Source organism: Myotis davidii, unplaced genomic scaffold (genome assembly GCF_000327345.1).
Source record: "Myotis davidii unplaced genomic scaffold, ASM32734v1 scaffold535, whole genome shotgun sequence".
Taxonomy (NCBI): Eukaryota; Metazoa; Chordata; class Mammalia; order Chiroptera; family Vespertilionidae; genus Myotis; species Myotis davidii.
Genome location: NW_006286980.1, coordinates 1,199,075 through 1,222,724, shown reverse-complemented (window position 1 = coordinate 1,222,724; position 23,650 = coordinate 1,199,075). Strand labels below are relative to the sequence as shown.

Here is a 23,650-nt window from a genome sequence, read left to right as displayed (position 1 = left end):
ACCATCTGTTACCATACAGTGTTACTACTGTATTACTGACTATATTCCCTATGCTGTACATTTGCAGTCCGTGATTTATCTGTTTTATAATGAAAATTGTAATCCCCTTCACCTTTTCAACTCATCCCCTTAACCTTTCTCTCCTCTGGAGAAACTATGAGTTTGTTCTCTGTACCTATGAGTTTGTTCCTGTTTTGTTTTTATAGATTCTACATATAAGTGAAATCAAATTGTATTTTGTCTTTCTCTGACTTACCTCGCTTGGTATAATACCCTCTCAGTCCATCCATGTTGTTTTAAATAGTTGACAAATACTTTTACCAGCCTAGTGTGTTTACTAGGTTGGTGCTCATGGGGGTAAACGGTGAGTTTGCAGTAAGCACTGAGGATGAAGGACTAACCCGGTGGCTCCTCAGGGGCCTGGGAGTTCATCCTGGCTTTGAAGACATGTGTGGATAATGTGATCATGAAAGATCTCATGGAATTTGAATTCTCTGGTTTATTTTCTTTATTTTTCCTGAAGTATCAAACGTGAATAGTCCTTGATAACTCTCCTCCAAAAGTTAACTCCATTTTCTCACTTAATCTCTAATACTACCTCCTACCCTCAGCTCACCCCAACACCCCTAAATGCTAATCTGTGTGCGCGCTCCCTCTTGTAAATGGTTGAGATGCCTTTAACCTATAAAGCATTGTACACCCCCAGTGAGCCCGACCTTTCTTAAGTACTGAATAGGAGTCCTCAGGTCAACCAACACCACATATAGAGGAGTGTGAAGGGCTGCTGTCATTAATTCTTGGGTCCTCCCCGCCCCCCTTTACATCCAAATGAGTGGTGACAGCATTCCAGTTTTTGTTCTGTTTAGAGAAATAAAGTTTGCAGTGGGACCCAAATTCTTCCTAATCCATTGAGACGTTTTGCTCTAAATACAGGTAAGTGTGTTGACAGACCAGGTGGAGGCGCAGGGAGAGAAGATTCGAGATTTGGAGTTTTGTCTTGAAGAGCACAGAGAGAAGTTGAACGCCACAGAGGAAATGCTGCAGCAGGTGTGTACGAAGCTGGCCCAGCGGGATTTTCCTGCGGAACTGTTTGAGGTGTTTCATTGTTGTGTTTGCTCTGATGGAGCAGTACATTTCCTAGTTCACTTACACTGGCCTATTTTAAGTAAAAACCTAGGGTAGCAGGCTCTCAAAATACATACACACAATAAAAATGTGCTCATGTAACTAGAATCTGAAATAAAATATTACTAGAATTACAGGTACTTATAATTATCTTCTTTATGCTTTCATATGGTTTCCTAACTCCCAACCAAGAGCATATTTATGTGATTAAGAAAAAAGATAAATACCACATATGACCTTTATTAGAAAAAATTTGTACACAGACACACATGATGCTCATATATGAAAGGACCTATAATATAATGGATAGAATACACACTGTAGCAAGGCTGCTTAGTTTTGAGTCCCTGCTCTGCCATTTCCATGCTGTGTGACTTTTGGCAAATTTTTAACCTCTCTGTTCCTCAGCTTCCTCATCTGTTGAGTTCCTCATCATGCATTAGCCTTATGACTTTCTACCTCATAAGGTTGTTTTGAGGCTCAGACCACTAAGTACATGTCAGAACAGTGCCTAGCACATGGCACACATATCATCCTCATCATCATCATCAGTGTTATCAGGCTTCATACTATATATAAGGTTTATATATGTGTGTATCTACGTAATATATCTCCCCAATAAGCAGACGTGTTTAGTGCTGCTCAATGAAGGTTAACTAAATTGTATCTATTTAGTAATTACTCATCAAATCCTCTATTTGACAGTTACTGCTTTGCAGGCATAAGTGAGACTCGTCCACATGTGGCTGTTTGTAATGAAACAATTTTTGAATGTATCTCTTAAATTCTAATAGGAGCTTCTGAGTAGGACATCCTTGGAAACTCAGAAGTTGGATCTGATGGCTGAGATATCTAACTTGAAGTTAAAACTGACGGCTGTCGAGAAAGACAGATTGGATTATGAAGATAGGTTCAGAGACACAGAGGTAAGCAGCACCCTCTCTCTTTACGTACATATACATACATGTGCGTACATATACATATGTATGCGTATATATGTATATATCACATACACATATTCCTAGAGCAAGTTGAAATTACTTGGAGGTGTGAGGGAGAGGCAGTTAATTACCTGTGCCCTCATTCATCTATGTTTCTTTTCTTTTTTTAATCTTAATTGTTGAAGGTATTACATATGTCCCTTTTTCCTCTAATTGTCCTCTCCCCCTTCCCCGCCCCCCAAACCTTCACCACCCACTGCCTGTGTGTCCTTGGGTTATGCATATATACATGTGAGTTCATTGGTGGATCCTTCTATGCTTCTTTTTAAGAATAATCCTTAATTAAGTTGACTTTTTATCATTAAATGCTAATGGCAGTTTTTATTTTCAGACATTTTAAAAAACATATTGTTACTGACTTCAGATAGGAAGGGAGATGGAAAGAGACAGAGAAACATCAATGATGAGAGAGAATCATTGGTCGGCTGCCTCCTGCACGCCCCACACTGAAGATCGAGCCTGCAACCCAGGCATGTGCCCTGACTGGGAATGGAACTATGACCTCCTGGTTCATAGGTCAACACTCAGCCACTAAACCATGCTGGCCGGGCTGGTTTTAGACTTTTGATATGAAATAGTAATCCTTTTATTAGCCTTTAGAAGTACTTGTGACTTTAGGCTTTTGGAGCTTGTATCTTTCTGTTTGTCCATTCTCTGTCCATTTGTACTGGTTTTCTTCATTGTGGAAATTATGGGTTTAAGTGCATGATTTTACTGTTTATTTAGCTATTATTTAGGCACACTGATTATTATATAATAAGATTTTTAAGTATATATAGAAGACATGCTTTCATTATATAATCATAAAAATCACAACTCTTTAGAGGTCATTTAATTTGGCCTTCTACTTTTGGTCTATTCCACACATAAATCATTCCAATGAAGTAAAGTTCACTATTCTTTTGTGAAATTCAGGGTAGACTTTACTACTTGAAGTACCCATTTTTGTAGCCAAACATACTCATTTGTGCCATTTTATTGTTAATCCAGGTCTTCTAATTTATTTATTTGCTTATTGCTTTGTTGGGGAGGAAGGCATATCCATTTGAAATTTATTAGTTTGAAAAGAAATATTAAAGGCTATGGAAAGTCCTTCTCTGCTAGGGCCAGCTCTTCTTTTTCCTCTATTTTGTTTCCTCAGTTGGGGTATGGAGAGTTGTCACACTGGATTATTTAAAAGGGTACCAAGGAGGAGAGAGGAGTAGAAATCATTTACTTCTTCCCCCTCCCCCATCTTCATTTTAAACATTTATTTCATGCCAACTAAATGCCATCATGATATGAGGTACTACCTTATACATATATTAATCACTGTATGAAAGCCCTTCATAGATTTGAATTGAAAGAGGTTTGTTTCATTGCCTTTTTCAAAAGCAAAATGTCTGTCACAGGTCTAACGATGACGGGAAGGCTTGTCACACGTCTTCCTCGGGAACAAAGGAAATCCCTAACTTGGTGCATGTCTTGTCCGTAGAGCTTTTTGTCAATCACCTGTAGGAGCATGTTTCTCATTTGATTGAGACTGGGGCTCTTAGGAAGTTACCCAATTTCTGTAACGTTGCTCTTGTGCTTTTTTTAAAAAAAGAAACAGTTTTCCTTCTGCCATTCATAACACAATAGTAGAATTCAGTCCGCAGGTGGCATGCCATGGAGCTAACCCTGCTGCAGGGGAAGAAGTGACACTGTTTGGGGATCGAGAGATGGCCTCCTGTGTTGCATACACAGCGTTTAGGGGATGTCTTAACCTGTGTGACTGGGTAATTTGGATACGAAATGTTAACGAAACATCAGGACTAACTTGAAGTAGATGTTGCATGATTTTTTGGTAAGACCCCAGAGCAGTACTTACATCTCTTGAGTGCGTCTGCATTTTTATAAAACTTTCCCCCCGGTGCTGCATTCTCAATCGTGTGCGAAGTGATCCTGTCATCAACTTCCAGGAAACTCGATCCCTGAAAATTTTCAATAAATATTTAACACTATTGATAAAATGTAGGGTGAACATTCCCAGAGATTATGGGATGTTTGATAAGCTTTGTTATATATGAACATAATTAAAATAGACGTCAAAATTAAAACTGAATTGAGTATGCTCATTTCCCTATTACAGTTCCCTTGATAAAAATAAAATGTTTCCCTGGCTGTTTCAGAAATCCAAAATTCTTTAACTTTGTCTTAGAAGTTTGGATTCCTTGGAGATTAAGTTCTAAGAATATATTGGAATGGGAAAGAAGTACAGGTACTTCCACAGACTGGGGGTAAAAGTCCTAAAACCTTGAAGATTGAGGCTGTGCCTGTTGGAGGAATTGCTGACAGATGGTTAACATCGTTCCACAGTGCCCCCTTCTGGTAACAGCACAGATGTCAGAAACTGAATTTTTGTGGAAGTCCAAAGGAGTTCTTTAGAAGGGAAAAGGGGAAGGTAACAGGGATTTTCTTCTTAAAAAGGACTGAACTTCTGATAAGATGTTAGTTGAAAATCATTTGTATATCACATTCTAAAGTTTCATATTAAGGAGCTAATTTCAGATTTTTCCAGCTTGAGTTATCATGGGAAGATAAATGGCCAGTGTTGCCACAAAGGGTAATTGGGTAGTTTTGTGTTTGTTTGTTTTCAATAGAAAAATGGTGTCAGTTTATAATTCTATTTTCTTCCATTGTTTCTTCTTCTTCTAAATGAAGTGGTAAATGCATACAATACCTAACAGGAATTCAAAGCTGTTTCTTCACAATGAGAAAAGTGGGTAAATATATATATATAGTAAACAGACCAGATCAATGAGGGAATATCACTGAGAACTCATATTATGCAAGGATGATTGATAAATGGGAGATAATAAATGGGAGAAACTGACTTTTTTCTTAACTTGAATTCTGAGTTTATAGGTTAGGAATCACAAACTAAAATGTTATTAAATGATGTCAAATAGTTTTTGACCTCATTCACAAAAGGAGAAAACAGACACCCTTTTATTGAAACATTGTATTAATAATATTAATAAGTAATTATTATATGATAATGCTGGGTAATACTTTTCCCCATTTTACAAGAAAGGCTTTAAAACAGGAACAATTTAAAAGCCTGTGAGTTTTCTGGAAAGTGTATTTGATTGTAGCATCCTTTTTCCTAGCCTTTGTGAAGTTATACTTAAAAGTTTAGAGTAATTCCTCGTTAACTAAGTTTTCCTTCTTATAGCACTGTTCTATTTTTTTAAAAAATTGTTTTTATTGATTTCAGAGAGAGGAAGGAGAGGGAGAGAGAGCTGGAAACATCTGTGAGAGAGAAACACCCATCAGCTGCCTCCTGCACACCCCGCACTGGGGATCAAGCCCACAACCTGGACCTGTGCCCTGACCAGGAATCAAACCTGTGGCCTCCTGGTGCATGGGACGATGCTCAACCAACTGAGCCACAAAGGCTGGGCTATTTTTTTGTATGGCATTCTTGTATAATTCTGCTCTGTCATCCATGAATTTGTGGCTCAGGAATAAATGTCTCGTAAAGGAGAGGAACAAAAATGCATTAACTATAGGCGGGGCGTTTGTGGCTTATGGTAAAAAAAATAATCTCCTTCAGAGTATTTGAGCCCTTTTTTGGGAGGGGGAGGAAGAGTTTCTATTTAGCATTCTCATTTAATTGTCCTACTCTCTGGGCTCTGAACAAAAAAGTATATCAGTATTTCTCACAATATTTATCCAAATTTGACAAGCATATAAGTTTTTTATAAAGGTGGCAGTAGAAAAGGTATCTGATTATACTGTATTTGTATTATGAAAACATTAGGATTGCTATCTTTTTTATTTTACAAATATAAAAATCCATTATGATATTGAATATATTTTTAAATGACAGGGCCCTCATCCATCGTCCAGTTGAGAATCTTTGGTTTAAAGGTTTTAAATTTCACTCCATACTCCCAAATGGGTTGATGAATGGTCTGTACTTTATAGACAAATGAAGAAATGATAAAAATATTTTTATAAGCATCCAGCATATCCCTGGAAATACCCTAAAAAGCAATTGGTTTTACTAAAGAAAATTTCTCTGGTTTATTTTAAAAGTGAAAGTTTATATAGTGAATTTTAGTCTAGAAATATCTGATCAATGATAGTAAGGTATTAACTGCCTCTTAATAAACATTAGTAACCTTTATTTTCATGATCTCATCATTGTAAGACCGAAGAATTAGAAATTTAAAACAGGATTTTAAATGGAAAGATAGTTCTCAAGGAGGAACACTGTTTTTATTTCTCTGATCTAAGGGATTGTGGATTTAAGATTCCCAAGCTGCCATTTCGGTATGTTGAAGTGTATTACCACTTTCTTAATGTATTTCCTCATTTCTTTCTGGACAGGGGCTGATGCAGGAGATCAATGACTTGAGGTTGAGAATCAGTGAAATGGACAGTGAAAGGCTTCAGTACGAAAAAAAGCTGAAATCAACCAAAGTAAGTTTTCTCAATGACAACAATTTTTAAACAAATGGCTCCACTGCTTATCTATGATCATTAATATAGATGCAATATGTTTTCTACTCAGTATATGACAAAGAAGGTATTTTACAAGTGAACTTTTTCTCTGAGCTGGAGACCTTCTTGATTTAAGCACTATTCTGAATAAAAACCAGGGCTTAACTAATCTGATCGAACATATTACCTGTCATTTCTCTTAATTCTCTAACCTCCTGTGTAAACTGATACTGTTTTCTTGGTTATTTAGCTTATCTCTTTCTATCTGTAGTTTTCTTTTACTCATCTGTCTCTCTACCAGTCCTTAATGGCCAAAGTTTCTAGCATGAAAATCAAGGTGGGTCAGATGCAGTATGAAAAGCAGCGGATGGAACAAAAATGGGAGTCGCTGAAGGTGCGGTAGACATTGGGGAATGTGGGTCCATGGCTTGTTGCTTTCTGGCTTGTGTTGCTTTGCTGTGATGGTGTTTTTAGTGGTGTGTGCATTTATTTTGTCTGTGTGCCACCTATTTTTTTTTAAAAAAAATATGTTTAAAGCTAATTGAAGGGACAGTGTGATCCTTAATTTGTTTTTAGAAACCTATGAAATAATTAGTAAAAAATAATAAGCAGGTAAATGGAAGTGTTTGTTTGTAAACGAAATCTCACTCTGTTAGGCTATCTGAGATCCAGGCTTGGCAAAATAATTGTAACAAGTTCACCTGTGAAAGAATTCTTTATGTACTAATAGTAGACATTGCGTTTTCTCTTTGGGATTTTCTGGAAGGTAAATGTATTCGGCAGTTAACTATCCTGGCAGCAAATGGAAATTACTGCCGAGAATAAGCACAGTAAGAACAGTGGCACTTCTGGCCAGTGCTTCTGCAAATTTCTTGTGCTTGATATTCACTCCTTCCATAAGTAAAAACTTCTTAGCTTCATTGGAGAGTTACACCTTCTCATAGTACTAAATGTAATCCATATCTTTAGAAAAGACCGAAAATAAAATGTTTGAAAATAAAATTATTTTATGAATATAAAATTAAAAATAAAGGTGCATTTATAAGCATCACCTAGGATTTTTTCAGTGTTACATACAGCCAGCAACTGAATTTGCTAAAACTCTTTACCAAAAGGAAACTGAAAGTTAAAACATTAGTAAATAGGTAGAACATTGAACATGGCATCCTTAATAGTCATGTAGTTTTACAAAAGAAGAATTAAAATCTGTTTTCTAAATCTTTCTTTCTTTCTTTCTTTCTTTTCATTGTTGTAGAAGATTCTGTTCTGTTATCGTAGTAATGAGGATAAATATTCAGTCCCAAGATTTGGCTAAAGTTGTGCATCACCTGCTACTTTACCCACTAAGTAGGCTCTACCTTGTCCAGGGAACCTAAGTGCCATCTTGAAATGCTGAATAAATGTCAAGCAAGTCTTAATATCTATTTTCCAATTTGCATTTTATTTTGCTTTTACGATACTAAGCATCTATTTTTTTTATTAGCTTGGTCAGATTTTTTATTTAACATAACATATACCACCTTAGGGCTACATTAGTCCTACTTACACTTTAAAAGATTTCTTTTTTAATTTGTTCACAAAGAAACTTGAAATAATTATACCACAATTATTATAAATTGGCTTTTAATAATTGCCTTGCTTTTTGTTTATCATCACCACTGTCTGATTTCTGAAGTTTGCATCTTTGCATCTAAATCACTAATTATTGGCTTAAGAACATACTCTCTGAATATTCTCTTTTATTCATAAGCTACTCTTTTTAAATGAATGGTCATTTGTAGGATGAACTGGCATCTTTAAAAGAACAACTGGAAGAGAAAGAATCTGAAGTGAAACGGCTACAAGAAAAATTGTTTTGCAAGATGAAAGGAGAAGGGATAGAAATTTTTGACCGAGGTAGGAATATGTATTTAATATTGGTTATCTTCTTTTGTTAAAAACTTCTAAGATCTGAAAATAAAATCTGATGTTATTTGATGTGTAGTTTTAGCATCAAAGAAAAGAATAGCAGGAGCCATCTAGCCGAGGGCCACAGGGAATGCTCCGAGGCTCTTTCCTGTGCTCAGGGAGCCCTAAGCTTCCTCGCCCGCAGCTGGAGAAGGGCAGCTCTGGACCCTACTGGGTGTTTCGTTGAGATGACTAAATTGTAAATTACCACCAGGAGAGAGTTTTTGTCCAAATTGCAAAATAAACAAGTGTCAAAAAGAAGGAAAAGGAACCATTACGATGTCCCAAGACTATTTTCCTCTAAACTGAACTTGAGACAACAGAAAGACATGTAGAAACCTTGTCTGCCCTGTTGAGAGAAGAGAAGAAAAGGCTCTGTCTTTGGAAAACTCAATGAAAATTTCTTAACCTTCAAGAAAGCAAAAAATAGGCTAATTTCTTTTTGGAAAAGTGCATGAATTTATCCAAAAATTGTTTTCATAATTGAGGAGGTTTGTCCTAGATATTGTGTGGACTGTAATTTTTAATACTGTAGCTTCTACTTGGTAGAAAATACTGTGAATGCAATGTGTTTTTCTGAATTATATTTGGAAACATAAATGCATGTAACATCTGACGACACTATATCCAATTTAACCTCTCTTTGTTATTACAAATGATGAGTGTGGCAAAAGCAACTTCTGATTTGTTGGAAACAGAACAAATTTCACTTAGCTTAGCTTTGGTACATTTTTACCTCTTATGTGAACACTAGTATCGTTATTGTCTATTCAATGAGGAGCTTGAATTAGATGACCTGTAAAGTCTTCTTGACTCTGGAATATCCTGGCTTTATATACCCAAAGGTATCACAGTTCTCTATCCATCAGGAAACTTAACTCATCAAACATTCAGAAAAATGGAATTGTATGTTTGGAAAGGACATTCACAAACAAGTCACGCTTTTAGGATTTTAAGATAAAAATGGAATCCTAGGACTTGTAGCCTAGAGGGTATGTTAGGATAGTGCTACCCAAAGTCCAGTCCAAGGACTGGTGCCAGCCTGTGAACTGCTTGCTACCAGTGCACCACCAAGGACATATAGGGACTGAGAGCAAGTGGTTAGAAACGTCACAGCAATATGGTGTTGACATAACATCTAACTGCATGATCAGTGGACTCACATGGAGCAAGAGCTACGCCACTTCAGTGTTATTGAACTTGAGTGGTGAGTTGAATGTGACCGAAACAATGTACTGGTCATGTTCAGGAGGTCCAATATCGGGCTGTAATGGAAATGTGAAAAACGAGCAAGGCAACATTAACCAGCTATTCACCACACACTGTGTCAGGAGCGCTGTACTCCATCGGCCCAATTTCATGGTGAGAAAGTCAAGGTTCAGAAAGTTAACGTAACAGAGGTAGTAACTCAACGTTAGGTCTTCTGGATTAATTACATCAGATTCTCTTTTTAACTGCACACGGAGCATTATGTAGTATAACACCAGCCCTGACGTCACAAAATAGTGTTTAATATTCAGTCTTTATGAGTTTAGAGTCTCTTTATTTTAGGTAAAAGGAGACAATAATCGTGCTTTTAAAATATTATTTACTGTTGTAATGTATGCTAACTTCCAATTCAATGGGTTTTCCTGCACAGATGAAAATTTTAAAAAGAAGCTCAAAGACAAAAGTAAGGTTTTTGGTGTATTTCCATCAGCCTTTACATTCACTGAAAGTAATACTTGGACTGTTCTTTGCATGTGTTTTTAAAACATTTCTCTCACCAAAAATATGAAATTGCTTCATCGATAAGCCCTCCATTTCTTTGAAGCATACAAAATAGAGGGTAAACAAAAAATAAAAACGAGGAAAAGGTCCCTTAGCAGATTTTATCTGATTCAGCTCTTTTGCTCCATAGGACACAGCAGGGCACCCAGAGTGGTGGAGGTGAGAAAGCATTTTCTCTGGGGTCCAGGACATGCAGGGTCAGAGAAGGAAATAATGTTTACCCTCTTATGAAAACCTGTTTTTGAGGTTTGTCATAGTTGAAAGATCGTTTTGAACTTTGCTTTTCAATGTTTTGTAGCCCACTTTTTCGCTGAGATCTACTTTAGGAGGTTTTTTAAACACACCCTCTTAGTGTTTTGAAAGAGCGTGTCATTATTTAATTGCATTGAATAACCCAGGATGTTTCATGGAGCCTGGATTATTTAAGGCAGCATAAAGATAAATCTTAACGGGCTCTCTCCTCCAGACATTGAATTCTTAAGTCAAGGGAATTTGCCTTTTAAAAAAAAAGGCAAAGAAAAGAACGGCAATTCGTATAAAATATACCTTAATTGAAAATAGTTATATCAGCACTGAACGACCCATCACTGTTTTAAAAAGTACCTTTAGTCGTTTAGTTTGTTTGTTTGTTTGTTTGTTTGTTTTCAGAAAAGGTGGAAATCTTAGCTGAATTTTTTTTCTCTGTTTCAATTTTTTTTACTTTGTGATTTCATTCTAGGTTGACTTTTGATCTTTAGACTATTTGCTTTTTAGTATTAAAGTAACATGCTTTTGTATTTGAATATCAAATTTTAAGTGAAATTAACATTCGTCTCACTCTGGCCTTTATGTTTTCAAATAGCATTTGGAAATGAGGTTTATAGATGAAGCAAAGTACTTAAGATCCTTCTGTATGGAACCTACAGCTTAGCATGACTACTCGTGTAAATATCGCATCCCATCAGGCTCTTATCATTTGTGTCTCCATCTTGGTTATAACTGAGTATCATTTTGTCTGCGTTTGTCCTGTGCACTTTGTTTATTGCTTTGGCCCACTGCTTTTTTGAAAACTCTGTGTTTTTTATTGTTAGCACTGACATTTCATTGTTCTCTTGAAGATTTTGTTGTTGCTTTGAGAGAGGGTCGTTAGCTCTCACTTACCCTGTGACTATTCAGGCGAGATAGAAGGTGTTCATTTTTCAGATTTTCCCTAAAAGACAATATGTATGGTAAATGTGCCCTTTTAAAAACAAACAAATAAAACAAATCAGTAACATCTTTACCTTAAAACATTTCAATCTGAAGAGTCGGTATCTTCTCATTACTGTCACACACGTTAACTAAACTGACTTCTGATTTGATGTTGTGATATTTCCAGATATTGAAGTACAAAAAATGAAAAAGGCTGTGGAGTCTTTGATGGCAGCAAATGAAGAAAAGGTATCTAGATGAAATTTAAATATTTATTTAGATGTATAATAGCACCATTTTGATCATTCTGTGTATTCTCTTGAGATATTGCAGTTTGAAAGAACACACCCTATGCACTACTGACATTGAGGGGAAGCCTTCTCCCTTCCTGCCCGAGTGTGTCCACTGTCAGGGGGTCACACTGGTTACTGTGGCCGAGCATAGGAATGGAGACCAGCAGCACTGGCTCCACTGAGAATTCTCTCTCTCCTCCCTGCGTGAATTCAGAAAATGCTTGACCTATCAACTCCGGGCGAATGTGTGAACTCCAAACAACCTTAGCTTCGTGGTCATGTCCCTTTTTTTCTCCTTCATACTGCTGACCTCTTTCACATTGGGGATTGTCTCTGTTCTCCTGAGTAGTGAGATACCAGAAAAGAGAGGCACAGGCACCATGGAATCAATATGGCCCTAGGCTCTGTTTTAGCTGTGGTGGCCCAATGCCATGTCTCCAGAGCTTATTTCTTCTGATTGTTCCTCTCCACTTCATCCTGCTAAGAGCAGGGATGCAGTTACTCTACTAAAGAAATGCGTTTCTTCATGGCTTTCCTGACCCTCCGGCCAGCAGGCAGCAGCGGTTGGGTCCAGCTCCTGTCATCAGAATTGCACCCTTCTTGTGCCCCTAAATCAGTGGTTCTCAAATTTCTGGCCCTTTAAATACAGTTCCTCATGTTGTGACCCAACCATAAAATTGTTTTTGATGCTACTTCATAACTATAATGTTGCTACTGTTATGAATTGTAATGTAAATATCTGATATGCAGGATGGTCTTAGGCGACCCCTGTGAAAGGGTTGTTCGACCCCCAAAGGGGTCGCGACCCACAGGTTGAGAACCGCTGCCCTAAATAAATAGAACAAGGAAGCATTTTCCTAAGAAAAGAGTAATTTCAAGAGAGTGAAAATCAAGCCATGCCAAAAAACTTTCTCTTGGACTTTTTCTAATTGATCATAAGTTCCTTTTTCTAATTCATGCCTACTCTGTTTTACTTGTTGATTTATCTTTGCCTTTCATTCTCTTCATTTGTTCTTTACTCCTTGGAAATAAACTCATTGTCTTACCCACCCAACCAGATATATATATAGATTCTTTTGGCTAGTCTTTCCTACTATTGAATAAAAATAGAAGTCCTTAGCAAGCTGCACGCAGAGCTTTTTTTTTTTTTTTTTTTTAAAGAAAATCACTAAAATTCATTTTGTTTTAATTTTTCTCCCTCAAAATGCAACAGTAACAAAACTCCCAATGTTGAATGAGGGCTCCAGGATGCTCAAACTGCTATAGCTGCACCAAGAGTGACATAACTTCTTGGTAGTTTCAGAAGGCTTCAAAGAGGACATATTTGAGCAAATTCTGAAGAATAGCAAGAGTTGCTCATCAGGAAAAGGAAGGCTTCTAAGCAAAGCATCCATGAGTGAAACCATGTTTCAAAATCAAGGCTTGAAACAGCCCTGTGCATGCTGGGAAAGTTCTGGAACATGAGATATAGGTGAAGGGTGTATAAGACTAACAAAAGAGCTACAGTGAATAATAGGCAACCTTGTATGCTAGGCTAATGATCTGGGACCTTAGGTTGTAGGTGTTGGGCAGTGACATAATTAAATTGCCATTTGGAAGCTAACTCTGGTATCAGAACAGAGGCAGGAATAAGGGAGGGCGAGTAAAGATTGAACAATTAAGCTAGATGAGAAATGGAGAGGTTGAAGTAAGGCAATGACAGTGAAGTGGTAAGAAGGGGAAGATATTTTAGAGATATTTGCAGGTTGACAAAATTTAAAAATCTTTGGATTTTAGAGTTTCTGATTTGATCAATGGGGTAAATGATGGTGCCCTCCACGAGTTAAGGACATCCAAGCAAAGCTGAAGTACTAGGGGCAGATAATGAGATTCATTTTGGATACATTCTATTTGATGTGTTCATGGGACATCTAAAAGGAGATTTCTCATAGAAAGTTGAAAATAAATCTAAATTTTAGGATTTGTATAGAATTATAGATTAGTAGGCAGTGAATCTCATCAATGTTAGGAGAAATATATAATTAGTTGTGGATGATGGGAACTAAACTATGGTTAATGTATTCGTTAGCTTTGGCTCTGGGACAAATCACTTTTATTATTTTTCTGATACTTCTGTGGGTTAGCTAGGTGGTTCTTCTGGTCTGGTCTGGCTTAGCTGATCTCTATGGTTAGCCAGTGTCTGGGAGAGGGCTGGATGGTGAAGGGTGGTGTGACTCACGTGTCTGTTGATTGACCAGTCTTGGTCTAGGTTGGCCCAGCTGAGATATCTCTTCTCTAAATGGTCTCTCTTCTTCCAGGAGACTATGCTTCTACACATAGTGGCCTTAGAGCAGCAGGAGAGGGCAAGCCTCAAAGTTAAAATACTTTTCAAGCCTTTGCTTAAACCACATTTATTGATATCTTATTTGCCAAAGTGGGTCACATGGCCAAGCCCACACTCAGTGTGGGAGGAGCTAGAGAGCTCACTTTTATAACCCACCACAGTTAAGGGCATGGGGAAAAGAGAAGAGGGTAAAGGACGAAACCGTAAGGCTCTATATTTTATTGGCTGGGTTGGGTAATAGCGGGGTTATAGAAGTGGAATATCTATCTCATCAATGGATTAAGAAATCAAAATAGAAGACAAGCAATGTCAATCAAGTGCCAACTAGAGGTCAAATTAGAGAAAATATAAAAGTGTTCATTGTTTTTAGTAAATAGCTCTCTGATGACTAATTGAAAGGCATGTTTTGAGAAGGGAAAAGCCAGGTGGCCATGAGTGACAGCTGATAAACACAGCAGGTGTAGATCTGTTTTTCAAGACTTGGCATATAAGTTAGAGAGGAAAGTAATTAAAGTTGATTTTTTTTCTTGTTTTCTTTTTCTTTTTTTTTTTTGTATCTTACTACCTTGTTTTGTTTTTGTTTTTTAAAGATGGCAGCTGAGTGATAGGATCTCTAAATTTAGAGGTACTTTTTCTATATCTCTGATATATGTAGGAAAGATGTTCTAGATATTACTAGTTTTACTAAAGTTTAGAAATATTCTTTAAATAATGTAAATAACTCATGTCTACTTATCTTTGTGTTGCAATTACTTTTACCATTTTAAAATCATAGCATTAGAAGATAATTTATTTTATTAATAGGATCGGAAAATAGAAGATCTTCGACAATGCCTGAACAGGTACAAGAAAATGCAAGATATGGTGTTACTGGCCCAAGGTAAAAAAGGTACTGTAGCTCTAAATGTTTTCTACTTAACTTGATTTTTAAGTGGCCATAATCTTTTATATTTGGCCTCCATTTCTTTTATGAAACATACCCATTATCTCTAATTAGATAGTTCCTTCATCCATTCAGTGATATTGTTCAGCATCTGTTCTCTCCTGAAAGCATGTAGGCTAAAGAGCATACTGTAGATTGGTTGGCCAGGGAGAGCCTCTCTAAGGAGTCCATTAGATAGCGTTCCAGAAAGAGAGTACAACAGCACATGCAAGAACTTTTTGAGTGGGGATGGGGGGACGGTTAGGGAGGAGTTGGTGTGTTTAAGAAGTAAAAGACCAGTATAACTGGAAGGTAGTGATTAGGAGAAAGAGTGAGATAGGATTATTAGAGGTGAGTACCAACCAGATCATACAGGTGGGGAGTTTTCCCTCTTACTTGTCCCCTAGGGATCCACTGAAGGGTCTTAACAAGTCAATGATAAATCTTTGTAACAAATAGACCATAGTGGGAGGGAGCAGTGTTGGAAGGAAGGTAAGCTATTTAAGAGACCGTGGCAGTATTCCAAGTGGAAAGATCTGATGGTACTGACTGGAAATATATTTTGGTGTTGATGTGTTGAATGAGTGGAGAAGCATGAAGAAGAGATAGAATTAAGAAAGACATCTGATTAATGCAACTGGCTGGATGATAGTTCCATTTTCCAAGATAGAGAAACCTAGAGAAGGAACATTGGCATGGTTAAGGGGCATCATGTTCAATTTTGAAAATGTTAAATTCAAAGAAAACACACACACACACAAACCCTGTAAGACATCTAAGTAAAGATAGTTATGCAGTTTGTTGTATTTATTATTACTTTATCGGTTGTCCTCAAATGTGTAAAACTTTTGGAGTCATTCAAAACAAACAAAAATGTTAAGGACTTGAAAAGTTCTCTTGTTTATTATCAATGCATAGATGGGGTTATTTGCTCTAAAAATAAGCACTGGAGATTAGCAAGTCTTTTGGAAGACACTTGTGGTTGCTTTTTCCCATTATGTTCTTTCTGCTTTAAAATGTGTGGAATAAAAGGATCCTTTTGGGGGATCAAAAGAGTGTTATCTCTTTTTCTTCTCTTTCTATGTTTTTCTTTTTTCTTTAGGAGTTTGGTAGTGATGAAAACGGAGTTGTTTAAATGGTGACTCTTTTGGTACCACTGGTATTTCTCAGCTTGGCTATTTCTGAACTGAAATTTGTGTAAAGCCTCCAAATTTTGAAACGAAAGTACAGGAGAGTTGTTGAACTGAATTCACTTTTTTTAAAAAAAGATATTTTTTATTGATTTCAGAGAGGAAGGGAGAGGGAGAGAAACATCAATGAGGAGAGAGATTCATTGATTGACTGACTCCTGCAGGCCCCACACTGGGGATCAAGCCCGCAACCCAGGCATATGCCCTGACCGGAAATCGAACCGTGACATCGTGGTTCATAGGCAGATGCTCAACCACTGAGCCACGCCAGCCAGGCTGAATTCACTTTTTAATTTTAATCTTGTGAGTCTATCATTGCCCCTGTTGACACCACTATCAGTTAATATCTCTATTAATACCACTGCTGGGCACTCACCCCGGGGCCTCAGATGCTACCAGTGGAAAGTGTTGTTTCCTAGGTCCTGTGTTTTTTCAAGTGATTCCAGAAGCTGACTCTTTGATTTTTTTTTTTTTTGAGTATCAGAAAAATTTTTACATTTAATATATTTGGGATTCTTCTTCCAAAAGTGAACTATAAATGAAAATTTGCTGCTGGTCCTCTGTTTTCTTTGTCTTTTCCTAGGCCAAGAGGGTGACTATGACGACCTGCCCACTTCCGGTTCCATCTCCACTTTGCTGGATGTACAGGGTTTTGGGGAACTGGAGAAAGGTCTGTCATCCACGCCAGTGATGGGGTCTCCCAGTCGTGACCCACTGAACACAAGTGTTCCGGAAGAGGTATGTATAGACTCCCAATAGTCTCTTCCTGCTGGAGAGAGTGTGTCATTGAAAGTTAAAGTGCTGTAGACAGCACGAAAGACATGGGATTTTTTTCTCAGTTTGATACTGATGACTTTGTTTGCCCTGAAAGTTTTTGTGTCCTATAGGTTTTTATTTGAAATGTGTGTAGGTTTTTTTCTCCCCTTCTCTTTAATAAATAAATGCCCTGTGGAATGTCAAAATTGCTTATGTAATTCAGGAAAAATATAAGAATCCCTTGGGGAATAATGCCATCTTAAATACGGGATTCTAGTCTACATATTAAATAATAAGTAGGGAATAAATAAAGGGGGGATAAAGTGAGATTATATAGAGAAATTGATTTGCGTCATCTTTGATGGAGACACTGTAATATGAAGGATTGAAATTTTCCTCTGATTTCTTTAGATTTGGAAGAAGCAACTGGAGGGGAATAAAGTCTTAAACTCACTTATTTTACTTTCATATCAAATTGCCACTGATACCTTTCTCCATTATCTATTGCGCCCCACCCCAACACTTTGTGTCTTGAATGACAACATTTATTTTGCTGACGAATCTGCCCTTTGGCCCGGGCTCAGCTGGAACATCTGGTCTCTGCTCCACTTAGCAGCAGTGGGAGTGGCGCACAGGCTGGGGCTTGAGTCACCTGAAGGCCACCCATTCCTCTATCTGGTGGTTGAGGCTGGCTGTTGGCTGCGACTTCAGCTGAGGCCCTGGCTGGACCCACTGCATGTGACTGCTTGGCCTCCTCATAATACAGTGGCTGGTCCTGAAGATGAGCATCCCAAGAAGAGGACTAGGCAAATTCCTATCACTTTTTATGATGTTTCTCAGAAGTCATGTAGCATCTCTTCTCCTTAGTCATAGGCCCACCCAGATTCACGGAGAAGGAGTTATCAGTTACCTCTTGATGGACAAGTGGCAATATCACATTGTAAGAACATGTGAGATGGGATCTCTTGGTGCAACCATATTTGGAAAATAAATCTGTCCCTCACTCTCTGGCTACAACAGTTTATATCCCTCTCCCATGCACAGTGTACCCAACCCCTCTCCAAAGACCCCTTAGTTTCATTCCAATTAGGCATCAGCATCCCAGGAACTTGTCATCCAGACCAGGTCATGATGTACATGAAGCTCCTCAGGTGCATCTTCTTGGGAACAGCTTCTTGGGTACCACTCCATTCAGTTTAAGAACCAGGAACTTAAGGGACCAGCTCTCTGTCCCCGACACACCTGACATACAATTGTGGGATAGGTATAACATAACTGCTCCAGGCACTCTCATTTAAAAGAGGGACAACAGAGGGGACACAGGCATCACTAGTTCATAGCAATTCCAAAATCTAGCCAGGTGTGTGGTACCAGTTCCTTTGTTAGGACTCAGTCCTCTGGCCTCTTGGTTTTTCCTTCTGAGTCATCCTTCCTTTCCTACAAGAAGGGGATGTACTTGCAGGTAGTAGTTTTCTGTAAAAGTGTCCATATAGGTCCAAAGCTGCCTTTAATTTTTTCCTGTCTTTGTCCCTTTTAGTCCCTTTGGTACAGTATTTTAAACATTCAGAATTTCTTATGAGTCAATTTGTTATCCACTCCATTAGATAAAAGCATTATCTGATTAATGAGATACCTTCACAATAATCCTTCTCTACCTTAGGTTCCCTGTAAGGCTACTGTGGGATATCCCTTTATTTTTAGAGTTTAAGATCTGTTTTTAAGGGTCAGTGAGGCAGCACCCCCTTAAATCTTCCTAAGGTCTTAACAAAGACACACACGTCTTCATTTTAAGACTGTTTTCTTGACAGCCCCCTGAAACCATTTCTTAATCTATATATATAAAAGCCTAAGCAACTGTTTGACCAGTAGCTATGATGCGCACTGACCACTAGGAGGCAGATGCTTCATCTGGTAGGTTAGCTTGCTGCTGGGGTCCAGCTGATTGGGACTGGGCGAGATGGGCTGGACATGCCCTGGAGCCCTGCTGCGGTCCCTCCCTGGTCCTAATTGTGCACCAGTGCGAGGGACACACACACACACACACAGTGCACAAATCCATGCATCGGGCCTCTAGTTTTAGTATGATGTGCTGTCTGGAGAGACTGGGAATGGGAAAAAGTTTTATTTTTTAACAAAACAACCTTAGGTCCCTTATATTTAACAGTTCCTTCTTTGCTCATCTCAGTAAGTAATTAGAAGAAACCAAATGGCATCTTTACTTTTTATATCTGTTGCTGATAATTACATAATTAGAAGATGAAATTTGAATTGAATGAAAATGAATTCAGGGAGACAACAATTAGCATTTCTCTTAAATATAAGAGAGGGCTAAAATATGCCATTAGCAAGGAATTAGTAGTGGGTGGATTGGTGGTAAAAGGTACAAATTTCCAGTTATAAGCTAAATATAACTACTGGGAATGTAATGTACAATCATATGACTGTAATTAACACTGATGTATGGTATGTTTGAAAGTTACTAAGAGAGTACATCCTAAAAGTTTTAATGACAAGGGAAAACAAAAACATTTTCTTCCCTTTTTTTAGTCTCGGAGGTGATGGGCGTTAACTAAACTTATTGTGGTAATCATTTCACAATATAAATCAGTCAAGTCATTATGCCGTAAACCTGAAACTTATACAGTGCTGTATGTCAATTATATGTCAATAGAATTGGGAAAAAAGGGGACTCGCTAAGGAATAAGAAATGTTTTAGAGGGAAAAGGTCCCTAATTGTTAAATATATATTTACAGCTTAACCCTTGGAGTGCCAACCAATATCCTAGGAACTATGCTAAAATTGCCAAGGCATTTTTGCTGATTTTACAGCAGTTTAGGAAAAAAATTATGAATTGCAAGTAAATGAAGTTACATATTCAGAAACTTAAGGAAACCTTCACTACATTGATATTGATTTAGCAATATCATCATCACTAATAAAAGCAGACTTAGATCTGGACGCCATTTCGAAGCTTTGATAGTGCTCCCGGCACTTTTGGCAAAAGACAGGCGGAGCATGATCGCGCTCCCTGGCACTCCAGGGGTTAAGGGAAAGTTACACTCAACAGCCATTGAGTGAGCTATATTTATAGAGACAGGATGCTGCTATATGTAGGATGCACCCAAATAATCTCATATCCTTAAAAAAGTCTTTGCTGGGTGCATTGCAATTTTTTTCTTTTGTTTGGGTTTTTTTGGGGGTGGGGGTGTTAAACAATAATTTATTTATTTTTAGAGAGAGAGGAAAGGAGAAAAGAGAAACATACAGGCAAGAGTGTAACTTTGATCAACTGATTCCTGCACACCCCCTACCAGGGATGGAGCTTGAAACCCAGGGAATGTGCCCTTACCAGGAATCTAACTGACAACCTTTTGGTGCATGGGATGACGCTCAACCAAATGAGCCACACTGGCCAGGGCCAAGCATTTTAGTTTTAATGAGAGATTTTGAGTTTGGAGCAAGAATGATTTGATGAGGATTGAAGGCGTTCAGCCACATCTATCTAGATATAGATATACATATACATATACATATACATATACATATACATATACATATACATATACATATACATATAAAAGGCTAATATGCTAAGTGTTCAACCATCCGACTAGTCGCTATAATGTGCACTAACCACCAGAGGGCAGACGCTCAACGCTGGAGCAGCCAAGCAGCAGTGACTTGGCAGCGGTGGTTCTCAAGTGACGCACCCCAAAACTAGAAAGAAGAGAGCCCGATTCCTCACGGGGTCACACTGGGGCACTGTCGGCCCCAAATCTGATTTATTGCACACTTGCATTTGCGTTCCACACCCTGTACTACAGCAACTTTGCAGAGTGCCCTCTCGCACTCTGGGACCCCTCAGGGGATGTCAGAGAGCCGGTTTTGGCCCGATCCCCAATTTTGGCCTGATCCCCCCAGGCCAGGCCGAGGGACCCCACCTGCCAGAGGGACCCCACTCACTCTGCAGACACCAGACCGCAGAAGGTTGGCTCCAGGGTGAGTCTGGCCCCATCTCACCCAGTCCCGCCTTCTAATTAATTTCTTTTCAATGTGCACAAATTCATGCACGGGGTCACTAGTTTTAAACGAAAAGCCAGGAGGGAGACTTGAAGTTGGATTTAAAGCCCTAAAGTTTGAAAGGAAATAAAGAAAATCAGTCTGCTAGTGGAAGTTCATTTATTCCTTTTTTCATGAATAGGAACCCAAGGAGATAAGAACTTCAGGAAGCAGGGATGATCGTTAAATAAGTTGTCCAGGATAAATCATAAAGATTCAAACTGGAAAAAAAAAAAAGATAGTGAAATAATCTCTTTTATAATAAGATGACCTATTAAAAAACAAAATTCAACTGAGTAAATTTAAAAAGTCTTGTTGGCTTAACGCATCAATTCATGAATCCAGCAGCATCCAATCTAGGAGATGAGATAGGAAGGCCCAAGGAGCTGTACAAGAAAAGGCGTTTTGTAGAAGTGAGCAGGAGCAGGGAAGTTACGTGAGGCACTTGCTGATTGGTTAATAACCCTTACATGGAGCAAAGGGACGTCTTGGAGCCCCGTCAGGTAGCTTGTGGGAGCAAGCAGTACTGCTGGGCTGACCTAGGCCCTCCTTTTCTGGGAGAGCTGAGCACAGACATTTCATTCAGTTCAGGTTGGCTGATGCCGGGCTTAGCATGACCCACAGCATCTTGGGTCCAATCCAGTTATTTCACATTTTATAACCTTTGATAGTGTCCAGGGATGAGACCACCGCTCAGAAACTGAAACAAAACTCACAAAGCTGAATTTATTGCTTATTTAAGAGAGTGGACTTGGTTGGTCAGGGACATTCTCTCCAAGCTGATCATATAGAGCAGTGGTTCTCAACCTGTGGGTCGCGACCCCTTTGGGGGTCGAACGACCCTTTCACAGGGGTCACCTAAGACCATCGGAAAACACATATATAATTACATATTGTTTTTGTGATTAATCACTATGCTTTAATTATGTTCAATTTGTAACAATGAAAATACATCCTGCATATCAGATATTTACCTTGCAATTCATAACAGTAGCAAAATTACTGTTATGAAGTAGCAACAAAAATAATTTTATGGTTGGGGGTCGCCACAACATGAGGAACTGTATTAAAGGGTTGCGGCATTAGGAAGGTTGAGAACCACTGATATAGAGGGTTTTAGGATGCTTGGAGCTCAGGGACTGGTGGACCTTCAGAGGAAGCAGGAGTGAGTGACAGCAGCCGCAGGTGGTTATGAAGGTGAGACTGTTTTTGACTGGGTGGCATTTAGGGGTGTGTTTGCTTGTGTGAGTCCCTACCTTGGTGGCTGACTTATAGAGGTGAGTCATGGTTGACCTGCAGAAGTGAGTCAACTCACTGAGGCGAGTTTTGTTCACTTTTTTACTGGAATATTTGCTAAAAGTGTTTCATTTATTTGTTCATGATGTGTCCAACCATCTAACTGCTCTCTGGTTGTCAGAAATTATTGAAAACCAGAGTATATAATTTTTTTTCAGAGTCCATCCTCAGGATACACAAGGCATTTGTGTGGGAAAGTGTATTTTTGTTGTTTTTGTGATATTGTTACTATTAAGCAAAGTGTTTGAAATAGTATAATCACAGAGTACATTATAAATTATTTTAATTCTATTTTTCATTAATTCTGTTCATTGACATTAGCTTGCTCACACACAGAATAATAATTAACTGGAGTGACCAACATTTTATTTTATACTAGCAGTAGAAACTAAAGTGAAAATAGTGCTCATTTTACAGAGAAAATTGATGCCCAGTGAAGTAACTTGCCTTAGGCAAGTGTTAAGATTTTACTATTAACTTAATTAATAGTATTTATTATGTCTTACAATATTCAGTATCTTATATAGAACCAGGTTCAAAAATTACCTTCCTCCAGAATGTTTTCTCTGATTAGCATTTCTAGGTGTTTATATCCTGAATTTTGGTTGCTCTGTGGCTTGTGTTTTGTTTGATGTGACTCACTTTTGACTTTTTATTATTATATTACAGTTCCACACCAGCATCTTGCAGGTGTCAATCCCTTCATTATTACCAGCAGCTAAAGGCTTGGAAACACCTGAGAAAGCAAAATTGCCTCCTAAGTCCGAGACTTCATTTGAGAAGTATGTCATTAATGTCCTAATGTTGCAAATATAAATGTTTGGAAAAGTAGGTCAATCAGAAGCGTTGGTGCTTTGCATTTATTGACAGACACGATTTCTTACCCAGAGAAGCAAGAAACAGTAACACATGCGCCAGGAAACCTTATCAGTTTTGTGTTATTGAAATAACAGGTGTGAAGCCAGAAGTAACTGCAGAGGAGGCTGAGGATGTGCTTTGGGTCAGGTTAGAGAAGGGGGGTCTATGTCCTGGGTCCTGGGTGCCCCTCAAAGGGCTATGAGCAGAATAACAGCAGTCCTGTGCCTGAGACTGAACAATGGCAATGAAGGAGATAGGACAGGGATACAATAGTTTTTGCATAGGCAAATAGGATTTTGGGGGAACATAGTCCCAAATTAATTGCCTAATCTTACAATTAGACAAAATAAAATAAAACACAATGCCAAAAAAAGAGAAATAACTTTACTTGCACAAGTGTTTGTTTTTGACAGTTCTGTTCGAATATATATCATTCATATATCATATCATATGTCATTTCTTCATGAAG

General features: G+C 38.2%; 1 protein-coding gene across 1 annotated transcript in view; it reads left to right on the top strand.

Annotated features, from left to right (window-relative positions):
• PPFIBP1 (PTPRF interacting protein, binding protein 1 (liprin beta 1)) overlaps positions 1 to 23,650 on the top strand; it is an 86,564-nt gene that overhangs the window by 41,986 nt on the left and 20,928 nt on the right. Inside the window, exons 5-13 of the mRNA XM_006758931.2 lie at positions 934 to 1,047; positions 1,920 to 2,051; positions 6,483 to 6,575; positions 8,378 to 8,492; positions 10,183 to 10,215; positions 11,671 to 11,732; positions 14,904 to 14,988; positions 16,795 to 16,949; positions 22,993 to 23,118. Coding sequence (XP_006758994.1) covers positions 934 to 1,047; positions 1,920 to 2,051; positions 6,483 to 6,575; positions 8,378 to 8,492; positions 10,183 to 10,215; positions 11,671 to 11,732; positions 14,904 to 14,988; positions 16,795 to 16,949; positions 22,993 to 23,118 — 915 coding nt within the window. The remainder of the gene's footprint in view (positions 1 to 933; positions 1,048 to 1,919; positions 2,052 to 6,482; positions 6,576 to 8,377; positions 8,493 to 10,182; positions 10,216 to 11,670; positions 11,733 to 14,903; positions 14,989 to 16,794; positions 16,950 to 22,992; positions 23,119 to 23,650) is intronic.